This window comes from Xenopus laevis, chromosome 8L, assembly GCF_017654675.1.
Source record: "Xenopus laevis strain J_2021 chromosome 8L, Xenopus_laevis_v10.1, whole genome shotgun sequence".
NCBI classification, from domain to species: domain Eukaryota; kingdom Metazoa; phylum Chordata; class Amphibia; order Anura; family Pipidae; genus Xenopus; species Xenopus laevis.
In genome coordinates, this window is record NC_054385.1 from 74,668,032 (window position 1) to 74,684,805 (window position 16,774).

Sequence of the window (16,774 nt, forward strand, 5' to 3'; positions counted from 1 at the left end):
ATGTAATACAGTGGCCAATTCTAAGCTTTTCAATTGGTCTTCATAATGTTTTTTAATTATTTGCCTTCTACTGCTGACTCTTTCAAGCTTCCAATTGGGGGTTACTGAACCCATCTAATAAACAAATGTCTGTAAGGCTTTGTATTATTGATCTTTCTATTCAGGCCTCTCCTACACATATTCCAGTCTCTTATTAAAATCAATACATGGTTGTTAGGTTAATGTGGACCCTAGCAACCAGCTTGCTAAAACTGCTGACTGCAGAGGTACTGAATTCAAAGCTAAATAATTAAAAAAACACAAATGATAAAAAATGAAAACCAATTGCAAATTGTCTCAGAATATCACTCTCTACATCATACTTTAAGTTAAGTCAAAGGTGAACAACCACTATTTTCCCATCAAAGAAGCATTAGTGAGTAAGACTGGTATAGCAAATGGATTTGGCCACCTGAAACAATGGGCAATTTTCCATCTCATTAAGGTTATTTTCCTGTTTGCTATGGTAATCGTAATCATTGTTTTTAACATACAAAACTCCTCTGTGGTGTTGTATGTATATACTGGAAACATCCATCTGTTGCGGACAACCATGACTCCAGCATCCGATAGTAAAAGGGCCCAAAGCAAGGGCAATGCAAATATGGGTCAGTCTGACCAAGACTTTTTTTTTTAACCATTCCTTAAGATTAAGCCCCCCTAGAATAAATGAATGAATCCTTTAGAAACATGATATGAGCCTCCAATGGTAATGATTCAAATCAGTCCGATTTTGGTCCAAGGTATTTTATATAAAGGGTATAAGGAGCAAAACGTGTAACATTCTAAACAGTTTAAGTATAAATATATAAATATATATAACAAACACTGTAGAACATATCAGTCGGTACAAATGGAAAGTGTTGTGGGTTGTTCTGTTAAAAAATGGGTTTTATGCATAAATTAAGCACAGTGTTGGCCCTATATATTCATCAGTAGCATGTGGTTGTATGCAGGCAAGTAGAGGACTGTAGCTTGCTGCGCTTTATGTGAAATGCCAGACTGAGAAAGTGCTACAGCAAACATGTGCCAGTGGACAATTAGCATTATCATGCTATTTGCTGAACAGCTGGTGTTGGATTGGAACTGCAGAAACCTACATACCCCAGTTCTCCAAGAAACATCAGAGGTTAACAAATTACTCCCCAAATTCTTAACTGGGCCATATATGTTAATAATGACAGCCTCCCTTTCTGTTGAGTTTGCTTTGTAAAAAAGGACTATTTAAAGCTGACTCCCTGAGATGTGTAGATAAAAAGAAGTTACATCGTTTTTGAAACCCTGAATTAATCTTCTGCATTACCTTCACAGTTCTGTTAAAAATATTAAATAGTGCTCTTTCTAAAACATTTCCATAGGCTCTCTGGGATAGTGCCAAACTGTTTCATAATTAGCTTTTTTCCTCCAAAACTATTTAGGCTTTAGTCTACATGGTTGAAGAACTAGAACTGGTAAGTTACTGGCCTGAAAAAAACAGAAAGAAATCAGCAGAACATGAGTGAATGGTTCAAGTCTGCTAGTATGACATACTAAGAAGGAACAGAAGTTCATAAACAAAAATGACCAAATATTTTTTGGAAGAAGAATAAAGCTCTGTAAATGAACATCAATCCTTGTACACTGTGGAGTCTATTTGCCATTCTGTTTAAATAAAATGACAACCAAAAACACCATACATAGCCAGGTATCACTGTGTAATTAAGCTTTATATTGATTTTTAGCAAATGTGCACCTTTGTGCAAGAATCCAACTTGCGAGAGAAAGCAGCAACTTAAAAATGAAAAAAAGACCCCACTGATCCACCGCAATTTTTTTACATTTCTAAATTTTCTACAGAGTGAATTGAATTTTTCCTATTGACTTTAACGGACTACACAAGGTCTGAAATGGTGTAAAATAGCTGCATCAAATGCAGTGATCGGGCAACGTGAAATAAAACACAAACCATTTAATTTACACAGCTTTTTACACCGTTTTTTCCAGCATTAGGAATTTTATACAGCATGATAAATAGGCCCTTGTATGTAAGCACTGCAGTACTGGTCATTTACTGGCAGAGGCATTTTTAAAAGAAACCTACAATACTCACCCTTCTTTTCTTGGTCAGCCTCCACTAGCTTCTGCTTTTGTTCTGTGATCTGCTGGCACAGAGCCTCGAGCTCGGAGTCTCTGTTCTGCCTTTGTTCCTTTAGTTGTTCCTGGCTGTGCTGGAGCTGACACTGAATTTTTCGGTTTTGTTCCTTTCGTTCCTTCACCTCCTCACACAGCCATTGCAGTTTGGTCTAAAGGAGATCATACATTTCAGTAATGTTTCCTCTGAGCCCTTGAAGGTTTTATCTAACTGACTTCCCAGCATGCGAAATGCATTAGAGCATAGTGACATGTATATTGTAAGAGATGCCCATGCATTAATGGGATTCGGTAATCAGAGTAAATACTCTACAATGTGTGGTTATAGGAAATGTGTAGTTTTAAAGAAAAATAAAACAAGTTTACTTACACGTTATTACTCAAAATGAGAGACAGCAACCAAATTAGTCTTAACTCAGTAGGAAGAATTGGAAGTTAAGCTGCTGCACTCTTTCCCATATAGTAGTGCTAATTACCGAGAGGGGGTTAAAGACTTGTTAAAGGAGAACTAAACCCTAAAATGAATATGGCTAAATTGCAATTTTCTATATATTGAACTTATTGCACCAGCCTAAACTTTTAGCTCCTCAATAGCATTAATGATTCAGGACTTCAAACTTGTCATAGGGGGTCACCATCTTGGAAAGTGTCCGTGACACTAACATGCTCAGTGGGCTCTGAGCAGCTGTTGAGAAGCTAAGCTAAGGGGTTGTTGCAAAATAGCAAGCAAAAAATTAGGTTGGACTGTAATAAAAGCTGATGCTACAAGATTGATTATTAAATTCTGATGTTAACTATGTCGTTTTCTGTGCTGTCATATAGTAATTATCTGTATTAATTACAAATCAGCCTTATATTATGACATTTATATTCTGTGTACTGTATATTGTGAGTGGGTCTTTAAGCTCAATAAGTGACAGCAGCACAGAGCATGTGCAGTAAATCAGCAGAAAATAAGATGGGGAGATACAGGGGCATCTTTGGAGGCACTGATCTTTACTGCTAAAGGGCTGTGGTTGCTTTAGGCTGGTACAGAAGCACAAAACAAAATGTATAACATTTCTGTCCTCCTTCTTTAGTTAAGCTTTACTTCTCCTGCAAGTCAGTATCCCTTTAATCTACCCAGCTACAGGTACATTAAGAACAGGATATTCCTCTTCAAAAAACATCACTTGAAAAGTTTGTTTGGATCTACGATTAGGAAAGGACGTTCGGTCCCCATGAGCTCGAGTGAGCTAGCGGTAAAACCAACATTTTGTGAAGTTTCCTTCAGAGGGAACTTTGAGCAGCCACAAAGTTTTACCGTACGTTTTTCAGTTATTTCCAATGAAGACCATTTTCAGGAGATCTGTCGCCCACAGTTACATAAATAATCGCAGGTGACAAATCTCCCCATCGGCCACTGTCCGTACTGATGCTCATGTGGTAAGATAATGATCTCCCAGTGTGCCACATGCATTTATCTTTTACCCATATACACTGTGAACTTCTCTGTTCAAAAGCCAAAATGTAACGCTTTCCAGGAGCCTGGATCTTCCTCCTTCTCAATTAGTGTGTATATATGGTTAATACACTGCTTATCCCAGCATCCCAAATTACGTGTGACCAACCCCTGTGGAGTAAGGTTCATGTTTTTCTGTTGCTCAGCTGAACATTTATGTGCCTGTCTTTAATTTACATTTTGTCACTGTGCCCAAAGACATTTTAAGTATGGCAAGAATAATTATCACAGATCAGGAAGAGGTTACGTGGTATGCCTAATAATCAGTCCAATTACTGGCAGCACCACAGTGTTCTCAGTACGAGTATAGTCACTACTACTTAATACATTAAGTTCAGCATGTTCATATTTAGGGTGCTTAGCACATGTCTTGACGACTGCCAGGTACGTAGTGCACAGCCCAGCTAACAGACTCTCTCTCTGGTAATGAGCTAACCCACAACTTTAGCACAGACAGAGTGTTCCAGTAAAACATGCACTAACGTTATGCTGAAGCTATAAAAATATTAGTCTGCAGGTGTGCCTGACCAATGACAACCCAAACTCACACATCTGTACAAATGGCCTCTAGCCATAAAAGGAGCAGACGTTAGGAATGTGCTTTTTCTCTAGACATGTACTAGTTTTGCAAAAATAGGAATTTTGCACTTTACTCTTTTCAACAAGAGGTAGAAAAAAGGTCAGGGGTAAGCACTGAGAAGTCAATATTTTTGTTTTTTGAAAAGATTACCCCGATATCTGTTAGGAAAAGATAAAGCATGCGTCTGATGGAGAACATTGTACTGGAAACTTTTGTCAACCAGATACATTGCTCAGTTAATATGCACCAATGGCAAAGAGCTATATTAAGAAAAGCTTTCTTTCAGTGGAGCCACTGGTGACATTATGAGGATCCAACATTCAACCGTCTGAGTAGCTATCTGCTTTCTAAATAAAAGCACAAAGCTGGTGGGAATTCCTACAGTTTTTTTACAGTCAAAGGTGAAGCACATTGTAGGCAAGGATGACCGGTGGATCATACTCGATGCTTCAGCTGCTCATAAAGTTTGCAGGATTTGCCAAACATTCCCTTTTATCTGAACTATCTGCTGGATTGTTTGTAAGTCCAACAGTAACACATATGAAAATTTTTCCCATAAAAGTACATATAGCATTTTAAAAACCATCCTTATCCTGTAGGCAACGATGAATAATATATGGTACCTGATATATGGGTTAAAAAGGACCTTTATCTCTAACATCAACTAGGGATGCACCCAATCCAGGATTCGGTTCAGAATTCAGGCAGGGTTCAGCCTTTTTCAGCAGGATTCGGATATGGTTGAATCCTCCTGCCCGGCCAAACCGAATCCGAAATTAGCATATGCAAATTAGGGGCGGTCAGGGAAATTGTGTGACTTTTTGTCACAAAACAAGGAAGTAAAAATGTTTTCCCCCTTCCCACCCCTATTTTGGATTCGGACGAATCCAAAATAGTGGATTCGGTGCATCCCCTAAAATCAACGCTTCATTGGAGCTTCACGGAGATCCTGTCTGTGCTTCTTTTACCCAAGAAGAACCCGAGGATATGGATAGCAAATCACAGGCAAATAAATTAAAAAAGGTAAAAGAAATGTGCAAATCTTTTAGAATATAAAAGTCTACATTATATGCAAAGTCAAAAAACACAACGCATTTTCTCTTGTGCACTTTTGGGATGAAAAACTCTGCTTGCGTGCTCTGCTTCCACACTTTTCCCACAAGCATTTACTCTCCCAAACAATAAATTAAGGAAAGCATTGGACAAAAAACTACTAATCTTCTCCTCATTCAAAGTGAATAAAAAATGCTACAATCATATCATGTACTGTTCCATGATAAGGGCATAGCGCAGTACATACTTGAGTGATAAGTGTCTGCCACTGGATAGGACAACATGCGACTGTGCCAATTTTCATTCTCATTGAATGGAGAGATTTGTAGCATTTTATCCATCCCCTTTAGGTTGATGGCACATGGGGAGATGCCTGTGATAAATCTGTTCTAACGCAGGTGACTAATCTCCCACCGGGAAATTGCAGGTGGGAAAACATGTGTTTGTTTTTTCAAAGTCACACTAGTGCAGGTTTGATTGCAGATGGCAACTCTCTTTGTGTGCCATTACACTAAGGGAGAAGGGCTTGGTGAAGCCAACACAGTCAATGTTTTCTATTGTGCAGAGTGTTATAACAAACAAAATCCTTGCAATCAAAACTCCTTTAAGGATAATGGCCAATGGGGAGACTTTGCTGCCCGAGATAAATTGGCGGTAGTGCGTGTGAAAAATCTCCAGAAAAATTATTCTACATTTATTATCTATTGGCTGTGGCAAAATCTATGCATGACTTTGTGTTTCCAAAGGAAACTTCAGGCGACTACACAACGTGTAGGTTTTACCACAGGCAATTTCAATTAATGCCAGTGGAGAAGTATTTTCAGATTTGTCTCTCGCAGTAATGCCAAAGTATCACGGGCGACAAATCTCCTCGATGGCTATTACCCTTAGTGCTCACAAATAAACACTCAGCTACAAGGGAACAAATAGCACAGCTGATTATAAACATTTGTGTAAGATAACTAGTCTGCATTTAACATGATAACTAAAGCTGGCCATAGATGTGCAGTTTATCCTTATGTCCCACGAAAGATGATGCATTGCAATCTCTAGACCTACAATTAACCATTCAGATTAAATAAACTAAAGTAACAAATCAGACAATGTTCTGGCCATTAATTGACAGACAGCAGTCATATGAGAGGTATGTCCAACAAATAGTAGTGACAGTCACCCATTGATATCGTCAGATAGACAACACATGCAGAGATATTATCGTTAGCAGGCAGAAATCTAACCTGTCCGATCAATACTACCACCATGGTACGAACAATGTTCTGTAAAATAGGTTGGGGACCCCTGCTATAGGTAAGAGGGTCATATCAGTATGACTAGTAACAAACAAAATATAAAATAGAATATGCTTTTCCTTTTAATTCACATTATATACAGATCCCGCACAGCTTCCATTTCTAGAACATGGAGAGCCATTTTTAGTTCTGACAGTTATGCTATTGCTACTGTGGGTGATAAATCTCCCAGAAATGCCTTCCCACCAGCAAGAATGTGAATCGCCGGTTTTCCAAAGTCGCCAAAAGTTGCCACCCCGCTTCAGATTCCCATTTTGGTCAGTGGGAAGGCATTTCAGGGAAATTAGTCACCCCCAGTAGCGTAGATTTATCTCAGATGACCAAATCTCCCAGTGTGCCACCACCCTTAGCTGTGGTTAGAGGGAAATGTTTACTAAATAACGTTACACCCTTCTTTACTGTGACACAGTCCTTCCAATTATAGCAATATCGTGCATGAACAAGACAAAAAAGGCAAGTGCTATGTGTGCCAATTATGGAGAGTGGATAGACAAGAATCAAGATATCTGAAGATTGGGAGAAGATAAATATGTATGCAATTATCTATAGCAGTGATCCCCAACCAGTAGCTCGTGAGCAACATGTTGCTCACCAACCCCTTGGATGTTGCTCTCAGTAGCCTCAGAGCAGGTGCTTGTTTTTGAATTCTGGGTATGGAAAAGTTTTATTTCCATAAAAACTAAGTATACTGCCAAGTCGAGTCTCCTGTAGGCTGCCAGTCCACATAGGGGCTACCAAATGGCCAATCACAGCCCTTATTTGGTACCGCAAGGGACTTTTTCATGCTTGTGTTGTTCCCTAACTCTTTTTACATTTGAATGTGGCTCACGGGTAAAAAAGGTTGGGGACCCCTGATCTATAGCTTAGGAGGAGATGGGAAGCAATTATCTTGATGTCTCTATATTAGGCAAAGCTTCAGTGCTTATGTTAGTAAATTAGGAGAAGCAGTGTTGTATGTGACCTATAACTTAGGCAAGGAAAAGGACGCTTGTTGTGCGGCCTTTACCACAGGGTAGTGTAGAGGAGGGTGATAGTTAGGCCAATACATGTAAGTATATGAATGTTTGGCCCACAGGCAAAACAGATGGATACTGAACAAGGGTACGGACAGAACAAACTACTGGAACAACAGGAAGTGAAAAAAATCGGACTTCTTTACACTTCCTAATCTACTCTACTCTAGAATGCAGTGCTGATATCTATTCATTAGGGAATCCTAGCAAGTATGCAGATGTCCATACATTAGAAGAAACAAAGCATTTTTCATTTTTAAAGGGGTACTCCACTTTTCAATTAACTTTTAGTATGCTACAAACGGTTCTGTTTGAAAGAACTTGCAATTGGTCTTCGCTTTTTGTTCAGCAGCTCTTCAAGACTGGATTTTATGGTTGCTGGGGTCCAATATACCCTAGCAACCATGCAGTGGTTTCAATGTCAGACTGGAAGATGAACAGGAGAGGGTCTTAAGAGAAAGATACTTATTAAAAGGTAACAATAACAATGAAACTGTAGCCTCACAGAGAAATTGTTTTTGGCTGCATTGATCAGTGGTTCCAACAACCAGGCAGCATATTAAATTGCAAGCTGGAAATAGGCAGAAGAGGAAGAAAAATAATTTGAAACCTTTAAAAAATGAAGACTAATCAAAAAGTTGCTAAGAATAGTAAATTGCATAACATACTAAAGGTAAACGTTCCCTTTGAGGGAGAATAGAGGTGCAAGTAGGCTGGCCTGTACATTAGGGGACCCAAAGAGGGAATTGTGGAAGTGTGCGTTAGGCGTCCATTACACTCCAGCCACCTGTTTTTAATGGTTCAATAAACAGCAGTTTTTACTTTATGAGGCGGTGTGCCATCTCAATTCTTTTGGCCTCCCCAGTCCCTCTGGCACAATTCATGAAGGAAGTTTGGTTGAGTCCAAGTTCAGCTGTTCCTAACAATACTGTTGTATTTACACTAGAGGAAGCACGAGTGTGCAGTTGCCTGTTCATTAGGAGAAGCAGATGGTAAAAGTTTGTTCAGTTAAGTGTTTTAAAGAGTGTGATGGGAAATATCTATTTGATGGAGCAGTGGTGTCCACCAATATTCATACATTCTGAGCAGTGCAAAGGCAAATGTGCTATAGATTTTATTTTAGAAAGAGCAGAGAGAAAACTGTTCTAATATCTGTACAATCGAAAAAGAGTAATGTTCTGTATCTGAGAATTGAAGTAGTATAGTAGCAAGTGCCTCGAGTCCTGTGTAGTAGGAGTATAGGAGGCATGGTAATTATATCTGCATTTTAAAAACAATCAGTGGTGTCAAAAACAAGCAAACTGCATAAGTCACGTGTGAAAAAGGTCACATGTAAAAAAAAAAAAAGATATTTGGAACAATGAAATAAAAGAAAAAAGAATCGAGTCATAGAACAAAAAGGTAAGAGAAAAACAGGGTGGGAAGCAGGGAGGGGTGGTTGGAATAGCCTGTGCAGCTGCTTCTTTCTGTGTGGCCAAATCTGCAAACAGCTGGGAAATTCTGGAACTTAAGGATCCCCCATCTTGCCCTGATCTGCTATAAAGAAACTAACCATTCAAACAAATATCAAACAAACAATCACAGCAAAATGTATGCTTAGAGGGCCCAACCGCAAAGTCCCACAGCCTGTTTCTAAAAACTGGGATATTTTTTAGGAAAACTCGAAGACTGATACACTTGGCTGATAACAGAGTGCTTACCTTAGTCTCTGCCAGCCTGTAGTGAGGATCATTCCTGAGGTGTGATGTGTTGGATATGGCCTTTAATTGCAAAAGAAACATTTATTAACTATACTAGAGATATATTAAATATTACATGTTATATTTGCAGTAGCAGTGTTAACTATAAATGGTTCTGGCTGCACATTTAACTAACAAGATTGACAAAATAAAGAACTTACTTTGAAATTATCCATGGAGTCTTTAGACAGAAGGTGGCAAGCTGTGTTGAGCTCTGCCTCTATGGCACTTAGGATAGTTTCCTGCTCCGTTTCTACAGAATTTAGTCGCTCTGTTAGCTTCTGGTTAACCACTTCCAGTTTTCCAGCATTAAGTTCTATGGACTTTATTTCCCTTTCCTTTCAACAGGAAAAAACATATATGGCATAATAATTTTCAAAAGCGATTGCTCTCTATGCTTTATCGGCATTGCAGAGGCCAGTATCACACCAGTAATAATCAAGGTTAGGCACATTTATAAAACTAGTGGAATTGTACTGCACAAAAATCACACCTTGCGTCTAAATATAAACTTGATATTGTATATCAGTCCAACAAGGCGGAGCACAATTAATACACAAAAATACTTTTTCTGCAGAATCGAATCTTGTGGCTGTATACCTTCTGTTTTAGGCAGGCACAATCTACGGCCCTTATACCTTAACCCCCATACGTGTTTGTGTCTCTATAACACAAAATAAAGTGCATTTCAGAATAAAAATAAAGAAAAACCACCATGGAGGTAGCTTGTGAGTTTCCTGCTCACATACTGAAGCAAAGGAGGTGGCACATAAAAGAAGAATTAGCAGAGCCTGCAGGCTGACCGCCTGCTGTGTACATGTTGTTAAGCCTGTGTCTGGTCTGGGTTAGCACCGCCATTTAAAGCTGGCAAGAGTTTTACAAACGGACATACTGTACAGATACAGCAGAAGTCAACATCTGGTATGAAGATGTAGAACAATGCAATTGTGCACTGTGGTAAGGAATAAAGAATCATGTGACAAATGGGGTATTTTCATTCATCACACATGTAACTTTAATTTGTATTTCTGTGTTGCCACTGCTTGTCCTGGCTCCATGATGTTTCATCTTGAGGGAACAACTGTGTCAGGCTTGGATAGGCAATCTGTACTCACATGCCAGAGGGGCTGTCAGAAACCATTACCTAAATTGAGCCTGAATGGGCCTATTTAAGCCTTTGTTTGAGATTAAGGGGCAGATTTAGCAAAAGTATACAGTTCGCCACAGAAAAACTCACCCTACTTTCTATTCATTCCTATGGAATTTTTTTTTCCTTTTATAATTGGGTGAGAGTTCACCATTTGATAAATACATTTCTAAAGATCCCATTGAAATGAATAGAAAGTGTGTGAGTTTTTAAGCTCTAATCTCACATTTTAATAAATCTGCTCCTAGGCTCTTAAAGAAAAGGGTATATGGAAGGACAGACTAACAGAAAAAGAAATTAACTAGGTGGTTTGGGTAGTGAAATTTGACAAATTCATTTTCAGGGGTCACACAAGTATTCTAAAGGAAAAATATTTTGCTGGTAAATGGTTGCTCTTTTTTAAGGGAGAAACATTCTTGAAGTATGAGAGGCATTAACAAAAAGTACACAAATATTGCATAGTTTACAGACTGGGTGGTCATTTTTTACATTTATTAATTGAAATCTATATAAAAACAGATACAACAAGGTAAAAAAAGTATTGTCCCAAACTGAAGGCATTGTTTATCCATTTTCCTTACAGGTATTGATGGCAGAGGAGAAACTTGGCCCTGGAATGAGTAAATCTTTCTCTAATATTCAAGTGCCTCCTAGTGGCCTTTGTAAGAATTACACAAATAAGAGTTAACTTAAGATCACTGTGGAAATATAACTCTTTAATGCAATTATTTTGTTATGTAGAGGCCTATTTGCAAAGCCTTGAAGCTAAATATATAATTTTTTTTAAAAGAACCATTACATATTTTAAGAACTCTTGTGGAAAAATGCAGTTGGAATAATGTGTGCTTTAAATAAGGCCAAAGCTATTTATATAGCGCTGTCAAGATACGCAGTGCTTTACTGCAGTTATAGCAAACAGGGAATAAATGGTGAATAACAAACAAGGATTATAGAGTACAATAGGGTTAGAAGGACCTAGAGATTAGAGTTTGCAAACTAAAGGTTAGGGTGATGGGACAAATCATACTTTTTATATAAGATAAAACTACTTAATCTAAGTAGGAGCATAGGAAGACAGACATAGACACCTTTAAAAGGAGAGGCCTACAAAATTATAGTTTAAATACAGTGATAAAAAAATAATCTATTTGAAATGCTTCTGGATGCTAGAGAGTACGTTTTTATTCTGTTTTCTATAATGCTCTAAAGGAATCATGTAATTACTCTGGTAAACAGAAGTAAACTTCAGTGTCGGTAAATGATCGAGCAATTAACAGATATATCACTGTCCTGAGGATAGTATCCCATTGACACAAAAACACTGAGAAAATTTGGGTGAATGGGTCTGCTCTTCTATTTACACAGTAAACAGATGTAATTTCTTCTTTTCCATTTCCACATTTAACCTGACTCACCTTTCACTATTTCATTTTCTCTTACAACCAGTCCAAACCATAGCATGTGATTTACCTTGTCATCTACACCCTGCATAGCCAGCTGATAATTTGAGTGAAGTGAAGCATTCTCTTCAGTCATTTGGGAAACCTCTTCTGCTAGCTTGTCACATTCCACTTTCATTCTCTCTATGCGCTGGCGTTCAGACTTTATCAGGGATTTGCTATCCACCAGCTCTGCCTGTTGCAAGAAGGAGACAAGCAGATAATACCCTGGTATCAATATACAGGCACACATAGACACCTGCATATTAACAAACAAGTAAACTGAAGACACAAACATTCTTATAAACAAACTACTGTTCCTCCATTCTCCAAACAACAAAATAGGTCAACCTTTAAAAAAAACATCAGACAAACCACAGCATGCATATGCACAGTATCAGACAACATGCATGCACATATCTGTCTCTATTTGGTACCTTTAAGGTGTGAATGTGATTCTCCAGCTCTTCTCTTTCTTGCCTAAAATGTGTAATCATTTCCTGAACGCTTCGCTCATGCTTGCTTTTTGTACTCTGAGCTGCAGAATGCATATCTGTCAGTTCCTTTTGGTGCACTTCCCTCTCCATCTTTAACTGTTTTCCTGCAAGAGTAAGTTCTTCCCGTGCAAATTCTGCTTGTTTCTGGGCTTCACACAAATTTTTCTGTAGATCTTTAGAAGCCTTAATTTCCTTTGCCAGCTGGTTGCTCAGTTCAGCCCTTTCTAAACTAACATTCTTCACTGCCTCTTGCAGTTCTAACATTCTTTCCTTGTTCTTCTTCTGGGTCTGGTCAGATGACAGAAGAGCTTCCTGTAACTTGTCATGGTCCTCCCGCATTTGATGCAGCAGATCTCTGTGCTTTTCCAATTCCACTGAAAATAGCAAGCATTGATATGGTGGTAAAGAGGTAATACAGCAACTTTCTTAAATAGTTATCCTTGTACACATTAAAACAAAGTATTATTTATTCCTTCCTACCATTTCTTAGTAACAAATTATGTAGTCCAAAATTCAGTTTTTACTGGGTGTGCTGCAGTCACTGCAGCACTAACCTCTTAATTCCAACCACTACAGACTCAATAATTATAATGCCTTACATAAAGGAGAAATAGACAGGTAATCATCACCCAGAGGCTGGATCGCCAACTGGCTAGTAAATATGAAAATGATATTGGATGCCAGTAAATGCAACACTGGAAGAATTTAGTCTAAAAGAATGTTGTCAGCACTATTCCCCCTCTATGCACCCCCCTCAATTAAATAAAATGAAAGTTTAGAACTGGTTCCCTACACCGGAAAACATGGGCTATGCCATGGGATATGCCATATCTTGTAGCTCCTTCAGCCATCTTAGAATTAACATACAGTTTCTCTATTTTATACTCATATAAAACAACACCTTTGTTAAATTTTATATGTATTTATAAATCATTTATAACTAACCATTAACCCTTGGTACCAGTAAAATCTGACATTTCATTTGCACTCGGTGCCAGACTTTTTTTTCTCACTCAAGTTTACCCTAGAAAAACCATATCTTTTTTGAAAGTACACATTGGCCCAATCCAAAATGGGTAACCATGCCTTTCAACTCCAAACCACCAAGCAACAAAGCTTTTCTAAACTTAGTGGTTTAGAAGAAATATCTAAAAATCTCTTCAAAGCTTTTATCTGATCTCCCACAGTTCATTAGGTACTAAGATAAAAAAAAATCACAAATATAATGCCTGAAACATATTTCAACTACAGGCAGTCCCTGGGTTACGTTCAGGATAGGGTCTGTAAGTTTGTTCTTAAGTTGAATTTGTTTGTATGCAGTGTCGGACTGGCCTGGCGGGATACCGGGAAAATACCCGGTGGGCCCGACCCTAGTGGGCCCCCGCCGGGCCAGTCCCCCTCTCCCAAACAGTTTTTAAAAAAATAATTAAAAAATTTCGAGCGCCGTTTCCGTTTGCGCGATGCGCCGCCTGGGCAATTATGCCGAGCGGCGACTCGCCTAACAAGTAGGTAGCGGGGGCCAGAGGGGGGCCCTGGACACCAGTCCTGGTGGGCCCCGGGCCCCCCAGTCCGACCCTGTTTGTATGTTGGAACATGTACATTTACTTATTAAATGCAACTTAGACAGATGTCTGTCTTAACATAGTATTTATTTTTACCTTTCTATGCATATGTATTTTTACCTTCCTGTACACGCCAGAGGGGATTGGGGCAGGTGGTTCATTAAAGCTTAATGCTAATAAAAGTCAAGCAAACCACAGTATGTTACTGTAATTGCCTTGTCTGCAAGTGTGAGTTGTATGTAAGACGGATGTATGTAACTCAAGGACTCCCTGTACTGGTGAAAACTGCAAAAACAACAAATAAAAGTACTAAAACGCTAAGGGGGTTATTTATTAAAGGTCAAGTTTTTTTTACATGAAAAATTTACTTTTACGAGGAAATTTTTCAGTCAAAACTTACATTTTTGTGTAAAAAAAACTTGAATTATTCGAGATTTAATAAACCCTGAAGCTGGAAATAGCTTGAATCCAAAAAAAAACACCATATAAAACCTATCGAGGTTATGTAGAAGTCAATGGCAGAGGTCCCCTGAACCATTTGAAGCTGATAATAGCCTTCATGATGTTCGTGTTTTTTTCTGTGGGTTTGCTCGAAAACTGGAACAATTCGATCGATTCAAGTTATTTTCTCCAAAAAACTCGATCAATTCGAGTATTCAAGTTTTTCACCCCGACTACACTGACTTGCGTTTTTTACATTTGAGTTTTTTCTTAAATTAGGGACCATTCGATTTGTGAGTTCATTCGAGGTCTAAAAAAAGGCCCCTAAAAGTACACATGCCAAACACAAAACGGGTAAAAATGTCTTCCTACTCTAAATGGAAAAAAAAAAAACTATAAAGCTTCTCTAAACTTGAATGCGCTGCTTCTATAGAGCAATGTGGTGCAATCTTCTTGGCTTGTTCCTACTATGCATGGGATGCACATGCACAGTAGAGCAAAAACTTTAAGCAAAAAGCCAAACTTTTCACATTACTGCGCACATGCTGGCCCAAAGCATACACAACTGGGTACTCATACAAAAGTACACTGGGCCGGTGCAGTTTTTTGCTAAAAGCAACAGTGGCCCAGAGTATCAGGTAAGCTATTATAATCACTATATAGTAAAAAATTATAACGTTATATAATGAATTTAAGCAACATTCTAATGTACATTAATTAAAACGTTTTAATGAATTTTAAAGATGTTTAAACTTTAAATACAAATGAAAATAGTATGTGTCTGGCTGATTATATTCTATGCACCACCTTTCTCTAACTATATGTTGCATGCCACCTGATAAGTGACTTTACTACTGTTACATTGTTTTAAGAGTCTTAGCTAAAAGGAAAGAATTGGATAAACAAATACTGCTATCAGCTGCAAAAATATTTACACATAACTTTAAAACCAGGGGAAAGTTTTAATAAATTTATATTGGAAAGTTACTTTAAAAAAAAATTTGTGTGGGGAAAAAAATAGTTTTGGGTAATACTCCCAATATATATTTACCCATTTCAATAAATTTAAGAAGCCTTTTTTTCATATTGTTACCTAGTTAATTTTCTTTAAAAGCAAACACTTTATTATATATATATATATATATATATATATATATATATATATATATATATATATATATATATATATATATATATATATATATGGAGAGTCTCATTTATCAAGGTTATGATATACAGTATCGAGTAAAATTGAGTCAAAGGCAACTGGACAATTAGAATTTTTCCCCTTGAAAATGTTTCACTACTTATGCGAGTGGCTTCTTCAGTTCAACTGAAGTGGTAGGGAATTGCCCGGTATTTAAATCATTGAGGCTAGATTTCCAATCAGTCAGTAAGGGCACTCCTTTGAGGACAACAGTGTGCACATTTTGGATAGAGAGGACAGATGGTTTGAAAGAGGTGTGAAAGAGGCCACTTAAAAACTATCCCTGAACGGGGGGGGGGGGGGCTGCAACATCGCATATATACATTTATATATATATATATTTTTTTTCATTTTATTTGTCTTTAGAATTTTAATAATGAAAGTTGCTTTTAATTAGAATTAGGAAGAACAAGTTGTGAACCTCTTAAAAGGAGAGTCTGGCTGTACTTCTTTTTGGACAAGACAATACGAAATATTCAGACATTACTAACCACAGAACAATTGCTCTACAAACATGACTACTTATTTAGAATGGCTCCCATTTAGTGATCTACTGCATTATTTCGATTTCTCCTTTATTTTATTTAAAATCACAGGCTATATTACAGAAATTATTTTTAAAAAATAGATTTATAGCCTATGCCAAAGAGATACTTTCATGGGAGACACTCACACTTGATGTACGATGTCAGCTTATAATCAATATGCGGCCCTGACTCCTAAAGCCCAGCCAAATCTTGGCTTTTGCTCCCGTCTGAGCAGTTCCTGAAAAGAACTACAGCATCTTGTATAGAGAAATAAGAATCAAATAGTACTATTTACCCTGAAGTCTACCAACTGTTTCTTGTGACTCTTGTAAATCTCTCTCTAGTTCTAGATGTTGCTCCCGTGCCTCACTCAGACGCACATCCCGTAGATGCAACTCTTCCTCTTGCTGAGCACGCCTCGCCAGAATCTCAGCCAGCTCCCTGCGAAGGCTGTCTGCTTGCTGCAAAGTGGCTTGAAACTGAGACCGCATCTCATCTCTTTCTTTTGTTACCTGTAAGCAAGGGTTATTATCTTTATCAATGCCAATCAACATTACATTCATTCATTATGTCCCTGTGATTATTGCAG

At 38.0% G+C, this 16,774-nt stretch overlaps 1 protein-coding gene across 5 annotated transcripts in view; it reads right to left on the reverse strand.

The window, feature by feature from the left end:
- The window catches only part of cep128.L (centrosomal protein 128kDa L homeolog), a 115,920-nt gene that overhangs the window by 68,882 nt on the left and 30,264 nt on the right, over positions 1-16,774 (reverse strand). For all 5 annotated transcript variants that reach the window (XM_041572997.1, XM_018230381.2, XM_018230379.2 and 2 more), the window contains 6 exons: positions 16,481-16,697; positions 12,389-12,822; positions 11,983-12,147; positions 9,527-9,703; positions 9,327-9,386; positions 2,129-2,321 (listed from right to left, as the gene is read on the reverse strand). In XM_041572997.1, coding sequence (XP_041428931.1) covers positions 2,129-2,321; positions 9,327-9,386; positions 9,527-9,703; positions 11,983-12,147; positions 12,389-12,822; positions 16,481-16,697 — 1,246 coding nt within the window. The remainder of the gene's footprint in view (positions 1-2,128; positions 2,322-9,326; positions 9,387-9,526; positions 9,704-11,982; positions 12,148-12,388; positions 12,823-16,480; positions 16,698-16,774) is intronic.